The sequence below is a fragment of the Aedes aegypti genome, chromosome 3 (genome assembly GCF_002204515.2).
Source record: "Aedes aegypti strain LVP_AGWG chromosome 3, AaegL5.0 Primary Assembly, whole genome shotgun sequence".
In the NCBI taxonomy this organism is placed as follows: domain Eukaryota; kingdom Metazoa; phylum Arthropoda; class Insecta; order Diptera; family Culicidae; genus Aedes; species Aedes aegypti.
In genome coordinates, this window is record NC_035109.1 from 21,146,159 (window position 1) to 21,159,651 (window position 13,493).

At 35.7% G+C, this 13,493-nt stretch overlaps 1 protein-coding gene across 3 annotated transcripts in view; it reads right to left on the reverse strand.

Annotated features, from left to right (window-relative positions):
• Positions 1 to 6,955: 6,955 nt before the first annotated feature.
• LOC5566753 overlaps positions 6,956 to 13,493 on the reverse strand; it is a 148,261-nt gene continuing 141,723 nt past the window's right edge. For 2 of the 3 annotated variants that reach the window (XM_021851279.1, XM_021851278.1), the window contains exon 6: positions 6,956 to 7,305. In XM_021851279.1, the coding sequence (XP_021706971.1) occupies positions 7,120 to 7,305 (186 nt within the window). In that variant the 3' untranslated portion in view covers positions 6,956 to 7,119. The remainder of the gene's footprint in view (positions 7,306 to 13,493) is intronic. The other variant, XM_021851280.1, reaches the window with a different exon arrangement.

Consider the following 13,493-nt stretch of genomic DNA (forward strand, 5'->3'; position numbering starts at 1 on the left):
TCCGAACAATTGTCCATTAGACCAAATGTCCCTTCGACTAGATGTACTTTCGACCAAATGTTATTTGACCAAACATCATTCGACGAAATTCCATTTGACCAAGTGTCCTAAAACCATTGACAATTGGTTGAACAAACATTCGGTAGAAAGTTTTAAGTCTATTCCTATTATTGTCAAGAGTAGTATTTTGTAGCTTATGCATAAAATGGTTGAATAATTGGAAAAAGTACTAGCCATTTTGCCAACAATAAATATGCGATTAGCAAAATTATGTTATTCTATTTGAAGGCGTAGTTTTAAGAAAACATGCCTCATTTTGCCCTCCCCTTTTTAGTCTGATTTTCGCATTTCAAAATCTTACTCACATCAGTGAACTTCAAGACACGGAAATAGAAACAAATATGTCGAGTAATCTCAGAATGATTACATCGGATGAAGAGCAGTAATTTATTACGAAGAACGATGAAGAATGTCCTTAATGGTATCGATCAAATGTCCCTTCAACTAGATGTACTATCGACCAAATGCCATTTGATAAAACATCATTCGACCAAGCGTCCTTAAGTTAGGTTGTATACCAAGTTATGTGTTGTTAAATAACATTATTCAGTATTTCCATGCAAAAATATGTCTCTGAATTTCGTAATATTTGGAACAATTGCAACAATTTGGAACAACAATCTAATCAGCAGTTTTTAGAAGTTTGTATATTGCAGTTTACAGCAAATAAACAATTTGTGAAAAAATTTCCACGAGCTGAAGTTTAATTATTTTTGTTGATATTGGTAAACATATGAAAATTCATGGATTTATGTTGAAAACTGTGAGAAAAATGGTTTATGTGAATTATTTATTACTAAGCTCCATTCTCATCTTTTTTTTCCAGAAAGTGGAATTCATGACCTGTTATTTGAAATTGATATAATTGACAATTAAAAAAAATCAACATATTCAAAAGTTCTGGTTATTTTAGCATTGAAATTTGATTTTTTTTTTTTTTAGTTTTGAAAAGGATCAACTATTCCAAATGTAATGAAAATCTAAGACATTACATTGTCGCAGGCCTGCCCAACCTTTCTGGCTTTTTTTTTTATTTATATGATTGCAGCGTTTGCAAAACTAGTCCGATCTGACAAATTTGTACCTCAAATGAAAGCTTGGTCTTATTTATGATAGGTTTATGTTTAAAAAATTGACTTTATATCAAACTCTTCGCCATAGATGCTATTAAATAAAAAGAATGGTATGGACCGCTGGCCGGTCTGATTTTTGCCCTTACCTTCATCGCTAACAAATAATTTAATATAAATTTGAATTTTTAAACATAAATCAATCAGAAATAAGACCAAGCTTTCATTTGAGGTACAAATTTCCCAGATCGGACTAGTATTGCGAACACGGCAACCATTTTTGTCAAAAAAAAAAGCCAGGAAGGTTGGACCGGTCCACCTTTTTTTCGTGGAATTGCTGCATATAAACAAATCAAAATCATAATATTGTGGAAATATAATGAAGTTTGTTTCACGTTATTTTTTGTTTGAAATTGAGGAACATTAAGTTTAGGCGCGCGAGTGGATGCGTTTTCGATTTTGCTGTCACAATTAATCTCGGTTCCGCGATATTTTCGATTCGTCCGATGAAGTGTTGAAATGGATGGTAGTGCTATGCCTCCCGGCAAGTGTTTTAAAGAAAATTGTTAGTTTGTCTGGTGATGCCGTGTAGTGCATTGAACATTTTGTGTTACACCAAATTACGCCTTTGGAGAAGATGCTTATACCCAAGCAGCACAGTTCGTTTCAACTCAGGAACAAAATTATCTCTTGAAACTAATCAGAGTCGTCAATTGTTGAAAATATGACTTACAATTGCACTGAATAGCAACACAAAAAGCGCAAGAGGCGAAGTCTGTTTGCAACATATTTAAGTTATATCGAATTTGCTTATTTGTTGCAAAATGCTTAGAAGAAAAAAAAATGAAAACAAAACGATGAACGAGAATCGAACTTCCGACCTCAAGATCACCAATCCTCTCTTCTACTCACTACTTCACCAGCTCTTCGAACAATTGCTTCGCTAATGCACTATAAAAGCGACCACATGGCCCATTAATCAAAGCTTGTTGCTTATAACTCTACTGTACCCTTCGGAATACAAGTTCATTACCTGCAAAATTAGACCACGCCTGAAATAATCTAAACTTTTCGCAAAAACGTCCGCGCAACAAATGAGAAACACCTTTCAAACAAACAAACTGTTGCCAGGACATGTTTTCGTTGTTAGATGATACGTAAGGTGCAACTTAACCATATTGCAACTGGATGGAAACAAACAAACTTCTAGCTGTCATACACGTAGTTGTGTGCAACTATCTCGCAACTGGGATGCATCTTCTTGAGTTGTGGGTATGGGAACGAAAATTGAATGCAAGTTGCGGATGCTTTAAATGAAAGTAGTTTGAAACATAACATTAAAAACGGCATTTTGGGAGAAGTTTCAAGAGTTTGTTTGAAAAGTTGCTGAAAACATCTTGATAAACTTGACTTCATTGCTATTTGCAAAGGACATTTGCAGCAAATCTTGTCGTTTCAAAAACGTTGAACGTCAAACAAGGAGTGAAATGCATGTTCATTGGAATGACAATGAAACTTTATGAGCCCTGATATTGATATGCAACCGAACTAGAACCAGGTAAGTTACAGATGCTCTTATTGATATGCAATTGAAACCATTTTTGAAAAGCATCTCTTTGCAAGATGTTTCGCGTGCTACTTGGGTAGGAATTCAAGTGATAGGAACAAAAAGATTACTTGTACCAAAAATTTGTAAGAAAATTGATTTTTTCATTGTGGTGGGGTATTGAGGAAGAATCGTCGATTTTCACAGAATCTGAGTGTGACGATCATATGATGACTTCGTACGACAAAGATAAAGGGAGCAAAAAACGTCGAATTGAAATGTCGTTTTTATCGTGAAAAGGTTTCTTGGCCATGTTTAGTTTCGTTTGTTCTTATTAGAATTTTGCAGCTCTTGGGTTATGGTGGCTGTGAATTCGTTGAAACAATGCAAAGTGTGTCTTAAAAACATATAGAAAGAAACACCTTGAAAATCAAAAAGGATATCCAACTATGTGATGAATCTGTGCAAACTTCCAGAGAGAATATTTAAACAAATTTCTGGTGTAATTTTTATACCTTAAATTTTCTGGTGAATTTCTGCAAAAATTTCTAACGGAATTTAGGAAGGAATACTTAAACAAATCTGGATGTTTTTAGAAATCCATAGAAATTTATAGAGAAATTCAAGAAGATGTCATAGTAGAACTCCTGGAATAGTTCGCAAAATATTCTTATTATAATTCCTGTAGGGATTCCTTAAATACTAAATTCCTGTAGGGATTCCTAAAATAAGTAATTTGTCTCCGGAAAAATATCCTTGAAAAATCTCATTTATTAATACAGAAAAAAACTTTGTTTATAAACTTCTAACATAAGGAATTCTAGAGAGTCTACAAAATATTCTTTCATTTTATCTTAAATTCTTTCAGAAAAACAAGTTAATTTGATCATTTTATGAAAAATTTTCAGATATTACTTCGATAGCTGCGGTACACAAGGCTACCTCTAATAATTCTTAGAGATGTTCGTTCTCAACTGCTTTCGAAGCACGATCAAAGCCAGCGAAGAAAAACATCGCATCTGTATCAGTCCATGATCGGCAATGATTTAGGTACAAGTTGCAACCAGGTATGGGAAAATTCACTCACTCACCCGAACGCTATCGATAAAATATCTGCAAAGTATCTGCTGCCAACGACTGTTATGTGACTGCCGAACGGTACTAGGGTGAGCGTAAACCCGACGAATCGTTAACGATTGAGATAAACCGAAAATCATAAGATTCACCGAGCGGAGAGAGCACCACTCCGCTCTTAAATGGGAGACACGAATTAACGCGTTCACCACTCAATCACTGAATGCTTTCTACCGATTTCGCGCTCACTGAATCATTTTGCCGGGTGTATTCCCAGTCAGTGAGCACTCATGAGCTCTCAAACACGAAAGCCACTCGTGCTGAATTGGAATGTAAAGAATCATTTGCTATAGCAATCGGATGCCTTCGGCACACGGAGTCGGTAGAGAATCATTCTGTTGCAGCTTTTCTCTAACTTGTCGCTCGGCGGACAAGTAAAAAGTGTATTGGTAATTGAAATACTCGGCTTGGTTGGAGAAACGGCAACCTCGCTCTTGACTACGTGTAGAAGTGAGCGGGAGAAACGCAATAATCGAGTGAATGTTTCCCATACTTGGTTGTAACAAGTTTGATGAATAGCAACTGCGAAAGAAAGCCCGAAGAGAGAGCATCTGATAACACCAATTTTTTTTGTTTATTTACCATTGAGAATAGGTATTTTACTTTTCTGACATGATAAATAATCCCGAACATCCTATAGCAATAGTGCCCCCAGGTTTGGGGCTTGTTTAAATGGATTTAATCATACACTGTTACAATCAGAGCTGTAGCAGTAGACGATAAACAGACTCTAATGATCATGATTGAGAGTGATAAGTGATGAGTGATAAGAGCGATAAGTGAGAGAGTTATTTTAATTTTTTTCAGAATTTTCATGGAATTTTTCCACGTGTTCCTAATCAAATGTGTTTATGGAATCTTCCAAAAACTTACTAAAATTACCTATGAGAAAATTGATAAGAATATCCAGGCTACCTCTGTATTACTTCCAAAGCGTACACTAGCTACTACTCTATAAACTTTTCAAGGGCTTCCTGGAAATATATTTTCGAAATTACTGATAATTTCCACCAGTTACATGCTCAAGGACTCCTGAATATTTTGGGTTTTTAGCGGTGAGAGGGAAAAGGCAACTAAACACATTCTAGGAATTCTTTTGTTGATGATTACACAAGAATGCAATGTTCAAGAAATGTCTCCTGAAACTCCAATATTACCTTTGTAAATTTCTACAGGGACTAGTTGGCATATATTTTCCCAATAATTCAACCAGGAATTGTACGCTTAGATTCAAGCGTTGGCTAGGACAATGTCTTTAGTAGAATTTTGATGTGAGTTTTTTTTTAATTCCAAATGATTCTTCGTGTCATTTTTCAACGAATCCTTAATTCTGAGGACCAGTTTTTTGAAAAAACTTAACCTAAAGCCGACAAATATGTTATTAAAAACCGGTTAGCGTTTGGGCTCCTTACTTGCTTAAAAACGTCAGGAGTATAGAGTACAGAGTAGTTACTAATGGAACATACACTCGGAAAGAATTCCTGTAAGAACATCTGAGTATTTCTTCAGTTTCCTAGATCAATCATATGTTTTGTGCTCAGAGATTTCTCTTGAAAACAATTTCCATATAAATCTCATGCAAATATTCTATTGGAACTTAAGACTGAATCCAGTAATTTCAAACAAAAAGTCAATATATTCTAGGTTATGACGAATATTTGAAGGAGGGAAAAAGACAATCTGAAGAAAAATTTTGAAGGAACTGGTGGTACAGATTCTCCAGAGAGCAGGAATTGAATTCTGAGAAAATTGAGAGTCTGTCTAACTAATCGCTCTCTGTAACAATCATGATCTGATGCACATCATGAAAGTCTGTATATCGGCTACTGTTACAGCTCTAATTAAATCGAGGGAAAACAGTGCATAATAAAACCCATTTAAAAAAAAGCTTAAAACCTGTGGGAAACTATTGCTATATGATGTTCGGGGATTGTTTCTCATGCCAGTAAAGTAAAACACCTACTCCCAAGCGGGAAAAATGGGTTTCATCATCACACTCTCTTTAAGCACTCCTTCACTGGTGCCATTGATCAAGCTTGTTACAACTTGCGAAAGCCTGCCGGAGAGACTATTCAGGCAATCATTAGAAAACTTCCTGGAACAATTTCGAGAAGAATCCTTAGAAAGATTCTTAGAAGAATTACATTATTGGAATTGCTGGAAGAATCTAAGGATAGATACCTTTAGGTGCTGTTCTTAAATCCATAAAAGTTTTCTTGGGAAAAGCTGGAAGATATTCACTTGAAGATATTCTAGGATAAAGAAATTTTTTATACACTGATTTGAGAAATAATTGTAGATGATTCCTTTTAATTTCTTCTAAAGTCATTTCTGGCCATATAACAACTTTATTTTTGATTAATTTCAAGAATTCTTAAATGGCAATACTTGTTTACACTCCAAATCAGTTGTAAGCTATTTTTCCTCAACAAAGGTTAAAAGGTACATTATAGTGAAATTGCGCAGAAAAGCAAAGAGTTCCACGTGCCTTCGAATGGCAACATCCAATTGATTGTCGGCCTCATCATCTAATTCGCAGAGGAAACGTTCCCACAATTTGCTCCAAAAGAGGATAAAATTCAAACCAAAGCAGGATTAAGGGGGCATCAGCCTCTGCACGTGGGCCAGGCGAGGGCTCACCATTTGAGGGATTAAACATTTATTGCAGGGCGGCCGAGGGAGCTAACAAACGAACAACCTTTCGTTCAATCACGGGCTCGTCCTTTTTTGCTATAACACTGGGGAACAATTTTTTTTGTCTCCAGCATTGAAATATCGCTAGATATTTACTTTATTTACAGTTACTGAAACCATTGCCGTTTATAAAAATATCATAGCTTGTTGAGTATTTTATGTCAAATATGTCAACAGCAAATGTGTTGAAAAAACCGATACCTAATCGAAGTTTGATCTTGAAATTCAAACCAAGCTGTATCTCAATATAAAAGTTTAGATTTTATTTTGTTACAAAACATTTGTATGCTTGGTGGGTTGTATGACATTTAAAAATTAAATTAAATTTAGCAAGCGTCAAATTTAATATTTAAATTAGTTTTTTATACAGCTTTAGTGACCTGTAGTCCAAAATTATGACGTGTTTGGACATTTTTGAAAGCGCCATCAGATTCAGCAATCCGAAGTCTCTTGTAAATTTTTTATCCTTGAGGCACGCAAAAATGTTATTTTTGTTACGCAGTGTAACCGTTCATGGATTAAATCAAAAGCCGTTCAAAGCAGCGGGGTGGTGGTGTGGAGGTAGAGAAAGATGCGGGAGTCGAAAAAAGGTAACATCGCTAACGAGCTGCTGCCTCAAGTGGCTGTCCGCGAAGACGTTGCCGATGATGCTGATCCTGATGATGATGACGGTGAGGATGGTCTTCGTCCTTTGGCAAGTCGTGATGGCAAAGAAGACGACGACGGTCGTTGGTTCGCATGCCGGTAGAAGCGTTGTTTGCTGCCAGGATCGGCGTAAAAGTCCTCAAAACTGTTAAGTGGCTGTTAGGCAGCAGGCGCGGTGAGAGAAATGGAAAGAAAGGGATTAACAAAATGATGATTCGTAAATGATGTCATAAGCAATAAAACAGTGTTTTGAATAATTTTATAACAAATACCTGACAACTATTTACCCAAAATGCATTCACTTGAATGGTATTATCAATTTGCGAATTCTTTAAAAACTATGTAGTTACAGGCAGGTCTCTTTTCAGAGATTTGGTTAATTTCAATGCAAGTCTTCTTCTTCTTCTTGACATTACGTCCCCACTGGGACAGAGCCTACTTCTCAGATTAGAGTTCTTATGAGCACTTCCACAGTCATTAACTGAGAGCTTTCTTTGCCAAAGTTGCCATTTTCGCATTCGTATATCATGTTTTAGGTGTGATGATACTCTTATGCCCAGGGAAGTCAAGGAAATTTCCATTACGAAAAGATCTGGGACCGACCGGGAATCGAACCCAGACACCTTCAGCATGACTTTGCTTTGTAGCCGCGGACTCTAACCACTCGGCTAAGGAAGGCCTCCATTGCAATTCCTCCAATTCAATGCAAGTCTCTATTTTTAGTTAAAGGTCTCTAAAGTCTATATTTTAACTAAACTGATCTCCAATGTAATTTTTTTTTCTTTATTGTGTTTGCAGTAAATCGTGATGCAAAAATCTGCAGGCTTCAAAGAAACCCTCAGCGACTATAACGCGATTATCCAACAAGTTTTTTTTTCATGAATTTAGTTCCAGATTCCTAGAGAAAAAGCATTAGAAATTATCCAAGTAGTGTCTCCTGAGATTTGATCTGGAATGCTTCTAGAGAGCTTTTCGAAAATTTGTCCGATTCCTCTACCAAATCCACCAGAATTCTTAAAGCGCCTTTTAAAAGGATTAGCAATGGGCGATTTTGAATCGATATTCCGAACATCGATTTATTCGATCCGATTAATCGATTATTTGAATCGATGTTAGGATCACTCAAAATCGAGTGAATCGATTTTCTTCATTCGATTTTTTGTTTCGATTCAAAAGTATCAAAAGTATGACATTGATTATCATTTTTCAATGAGTTTATGAATCATAAACCTAGTTTAGAATCGTTGAATATATCATTTTTTATTTCAAACGTTAATTAATTGGATAACCAAATAAAATAGCATTTGGTCTGATTTTGAGAGCTTGTTTTAGTAAATTTTCTTATGAGCTTTCAAAATCGAATCGATTCAAGAAAAATGATTCGATTAAATCGGTGAATCGATTCGACATGTCGAGTTTGAATCGATTCAGCAACATCGATGTTCTGATCATATTTGCCCAACGCTAAAAAGGATGCTTTGAGGAATTTATCCAGGAAACCCTTGTGCACTCCAACTCAAGACATAGAAGTCGGATTCAGAATGGGTGCCACTGCATTTGGTCCCTTGGTACAAGAGATGGGCATTAGCCTGGGACACGGTTATATTAAAAATTTGCATTTAGGTCCCATAACAACTGTGAAAAATGTCAGCTCGATCGGAGAAACTATATTTTAGCGCCAGCAGTTCAAAGTTTGTATGGGATTTACTATGGGAAAACTTACTTTTGCAAAGAAAAATCGCCAGAGGTCGCCCATTGTCCTTTATAAAATCTCTGAACACAGACCTCGATAAGTATTTCTACGATGAACAACATTTCCGAAGACCGCAAAGCAATCCGATGGTTGTTAAAAAAATATTAAGCATAGTCTTTTCGGAAATTTTGCCCGATTTTGTTATTTCTTTACGTGTTAATCAACGTCACCTAGCCAATAGGTTTTCATTGAATAAGATTTTTCACGAGTGTCGGATTGTTTCGCGGTCTTCGGCAATATTCTTCATCGTAAAAATATCTATCGAGGTCTGTGTTCAGAATTTTTATAGAGGTCAATGGGCGACCTCTGGCGATTTTTCTTTGCAATAGTAAGTTTTCCCATAGTAAATCCCATAAAAACTTTGAACGGCTGGCTCTAAAATATAATGTCTCCGATCGAGCTGAAATTTTGCACAGTTGTTATGTGACCTAAATGCAATCCAAAAAATGGACTGGAGCGAGAATCTAATTTTTTCCCACACTAATGGGCATATTGTTCAAAATTTGGTGAGCGAATCGAAGGTAACTCACTCAGGAAAGTGAAGCGACTCTTTTGATTGATTCAGTGATTTGTTGATTAAAATCGAAAATAAATCATGTGTTTCAAGTAAAAACGTAAACTTTTAAGGATTATGAATTAGAAGTTTTTTAAAATAGAAACTCCAACTGATTTTGCATGTCTGCTGAACTTGATTCTAATAAGCCCAACCCAAAAATAATTTTCCTGAAACATATTTAAGCTGTCTTACAAAAACTTCGACGTAAGTGAATCGAAAATAGAATCGATATTCGTTTACTCATATCAACCATCTCTACTTGGTACTATAAAAGGTACACAAGTTTAACGGTTCCGGGTCATTTGGCTGAATGTCATTTGGCCGAATGCCGTTTGGCCGAAATTAAAAACAATAGTGAATTGCAGTTAGCATGTATTTGTAATGAATTTCAAAGCTGAATTCCAAAGAACAGTTTATTCTAAAAGAAGGATATATCATCATTGATATACAGCTTTTTAGTGTTAGTTCAAGGAACAGTCATTGCTGAAAGAAGAACATTCTAAATGTAAGCAATTATTCACTGCTCTGCTAGCATAGGTTTATGCATTGCGTTTGTAGTCAGCTTTTAATAGTTAGTTAGACAGGTTTACGATTTATTCGTCTTTCTGTAGCATCGATTTGCTTCAATCTTCCTGATAGTAGGGGAAATCAGGGTAAACCGACACTGTGGGTAAGATCGACACCCTTTATTTATTTATTTATTTATTTTAACAAGAATTTGGAAGAGGGAAAAAACCCTTTTGAGTGATTTCTTTCTTCTAAAAAGGGCGCAAAACCTCTATATCTTTTTGAAAAACGTTATAAAATAAGTAAAACTAATATTAAAGGCTCGACCGGAAACGATCCAAAACAGAGCCAAAGGGAAAACATCGATGAACGAAAGCCGAGGGACAATATGTTTCTTGAACTCTGAATAGAAAATTTGAAAGGCAGTATCAAACAGTAAATCGAATTTCATTTAAAAATCCAAAAAGAATTTTCATCATAACAAGAAATTTACTACCAAGAATATCTCGAACTGATGTAGGTACAGAATGATTTAATTTTTGAAAATTATCAATAATTTTTTTCCTGGGAAATACATAATTCTGACAATGAAAAACAATGTGATCGATATCTTGATAAGATGCACCACATTCACATAAATTAGAATCTACAATATTAATACGATATAAATGACTGTTGCAAACATAATGATTGGACATGAGTCTTGAAAAAAGACAAATCAAATTTCTACCAACAGATAGATGTTTGAACCAAGGTTTTCTATCTACTTTTGAACATATGGAATGACACCAACGACCTTTATCACTAGAATTCTAATCAATTTGCCAAAAGTTGATTGAACTTCTTTTTAATTTAGTAAAATATTCTGAGTAAAATATGTCACATTTGAATATAATGCCACTAGATGCACCTAGTTTAGCTAAGGAATCAGCTTGGTCATTACCAAATATTTGACAATGAGCTGAAACTCAGACAAATTTAATGATAAATCCTCGAGACTGCAAATCATATACTAATTTGCGTAACAATAAAATTAAATGATGTGATTTAGAATTGAAACTAACGGATTAAATAGCATTCAAACAGCTCAAGCTATCAGTACATATAACATAAATGTTTGGAGAACATTCCCTTATAAAATTACATGTAAAATATAAAGCACATAATTCGGCAACAAAAATAGAACAAGGTGACTGCAATTTGAAAAAATGTGTATTATCAACATTTATATCACAATTATAAAAAAACAATTGGAATGAAATGGAACAATATTTTCTGTAGAACAATAATCAAATGCGTTTATCATTTTATATGTTGGATTAATTTCTTGTAAATCTTTTAATGTATTAATTATTTGATGATTATTATTGAAGCATTGAACTAGGTATTTACAATTTAATTCAGTAAAACGAATTTTGAGAGGAACAGCTCCCGCTAAAACTTCAACAGATTTAGTATGAGTAGAATTCATTGACTTTAAACGAATTTGAATTTTTTCATGTTTTGAAAGTTTGTTTGACTAGCGCAACCAAAAGTAAAACATCCATACTCCAAAACTGAGCGTAGTCTTGTAAAGTGTGTTATCATATCAGAAGGATGGACACCCCACCAAGTGCCCGTAATGATTCGAAGAAAATTGATTCTTTTGAACAAACTTTCTGAATATATTTGATATGTGAATGTCAGTTTAATTTAGAATCAAACCAAATACCAAGATAATTATAATCATCTACTTGTTCAATTTCAAAACCATTAAGGTGTAAATTTACACTTATGGTGGAATACAGTGGCCGAAATTCCTATAAGCGCACACGCATTTTTCAACACTTGCGACTAGTTATTACATAAAACATTGACGATCTGTTACTAAAATGATATTTACTATATTTCCACTTGGTTGTATGAAAGACAGTCAAAATTAATAATTTTTCGATTTTGTGAAATAAAAATATCATTTTTTGGCCAGGAAATTCCTATAAGCGCACAGTGTCCAAGCTAACGCCATTTGTGTTTGCTTCACTCACACTACAAAAACTTGTCATTTTCTTTTTCTGCCGATGTAAACAGATGCGTGCGGAAAGTTTTGCGATTCGTGCACAGTGTTGTTTGTTGACAGTTTTGAAGATGCCGAAAGGAAAGTTCTTGGACGAAACGGAGCGAAGATTAATCCTTGAATTGAAGGATGTTGGCCAAAGTAACCGTGCAATCGCCAAGAGGATCGGTAGAGGAGAGACGGTCGTGCGAAATTTCCTGAAGAAAGGTGAGAATTACGGCATCCGGAAGAAAAACAAGGGCAACTCCAAGATCACCAACCGTGAGAGGAACCGAATTATCCAGCTTGGTGAAGCCGGGGAGCTGGATTCATCCGGTATTAAGAAGGAATTGAGTCTTTCCATCACAACAAGGCGAGTATCTCAAATACTACGTGGATCTGGACACATGGTGTACACGAAAAAGGCCAAAAAACCCAACCTTACTCCGAGGCATGTTCAGGCAAGACTGGATTTTGCCAGAAACCATATGTCTTGGAAGCGGGAATGGAACAACGTGATTTTTTCCGACGAGAAGAAGTTTAATCTTGATGGTCCTGACTGCTGCGCGTATTATTGGCACGATCTTCGGAAGGATCCGCAAGTGAAGCTGAGCAGAAATTTCGGTGGAGGAAGTTTGATGGTCTGGGCTGCATTTTCACGTAGAGGTAAAACCCCGATTGCAACAATTACTACCAGAATGAAGTCCGAAAACTATGTTGAGCTTCTGGACAGTGTTTTGATCCCATTTACGGAGGATGTGATGGAAAACGAATTTGTTTTTCAACAAGATAACGCTGCGATCCATGTCAGCAAGGCCTCCAAACAATGGTTTTTGGAGCGGGACATCCCAGTTATGGATTGGCCAGCGCGGAGTCCGGACCTAAACCCAATCGAAAATCTTTGGGGAATCCTCGCAAGACGGGTTTACAGTGGAGGACGGCAGTTCGGATCAGTTCGAGAGCTGGAAGCAGCTGTTAGAGAGGAGTGGCGTAAAATTCCTTTGACAATGCTGCAGAACCTCGTCGATTCAATGCCGAAACGAATTTATGAAACAATTCTGAAAAATGGTAAACAAACCAAGTACTAAAGTTGTTGTGTTCTTGTGATATGATTTTTTATGATCTGAAAATAAAGGTGCGCTTATAAGAATTTCCATACTCAAATCCCGTTTTTTCCTCTTCATTCCAAACTGTTTGAAAGAAAAGTCTTAGTAGTTGGTAGAAATATCATATTATCCGAATACCTAAAAGCAGAGATGATTTATTGAAGTATTGGACTTTCATACTACATGTGCCGGTGAAAAATGGTCATGCGCTTATAGGAATTTCGGGCACTGTATTTGCGTGAAAATATAATAAACTTAGTTTTTGAAAGTGAAAAAGTGAAACCATTATTGAAAGCCCATAATCCAATCGACACCCTTTGATTTTTCATGATTTGAGCAGATTTTCATGCAGTATCCACCACGCTTTATCTTGACTTGTGAAATGTTGTG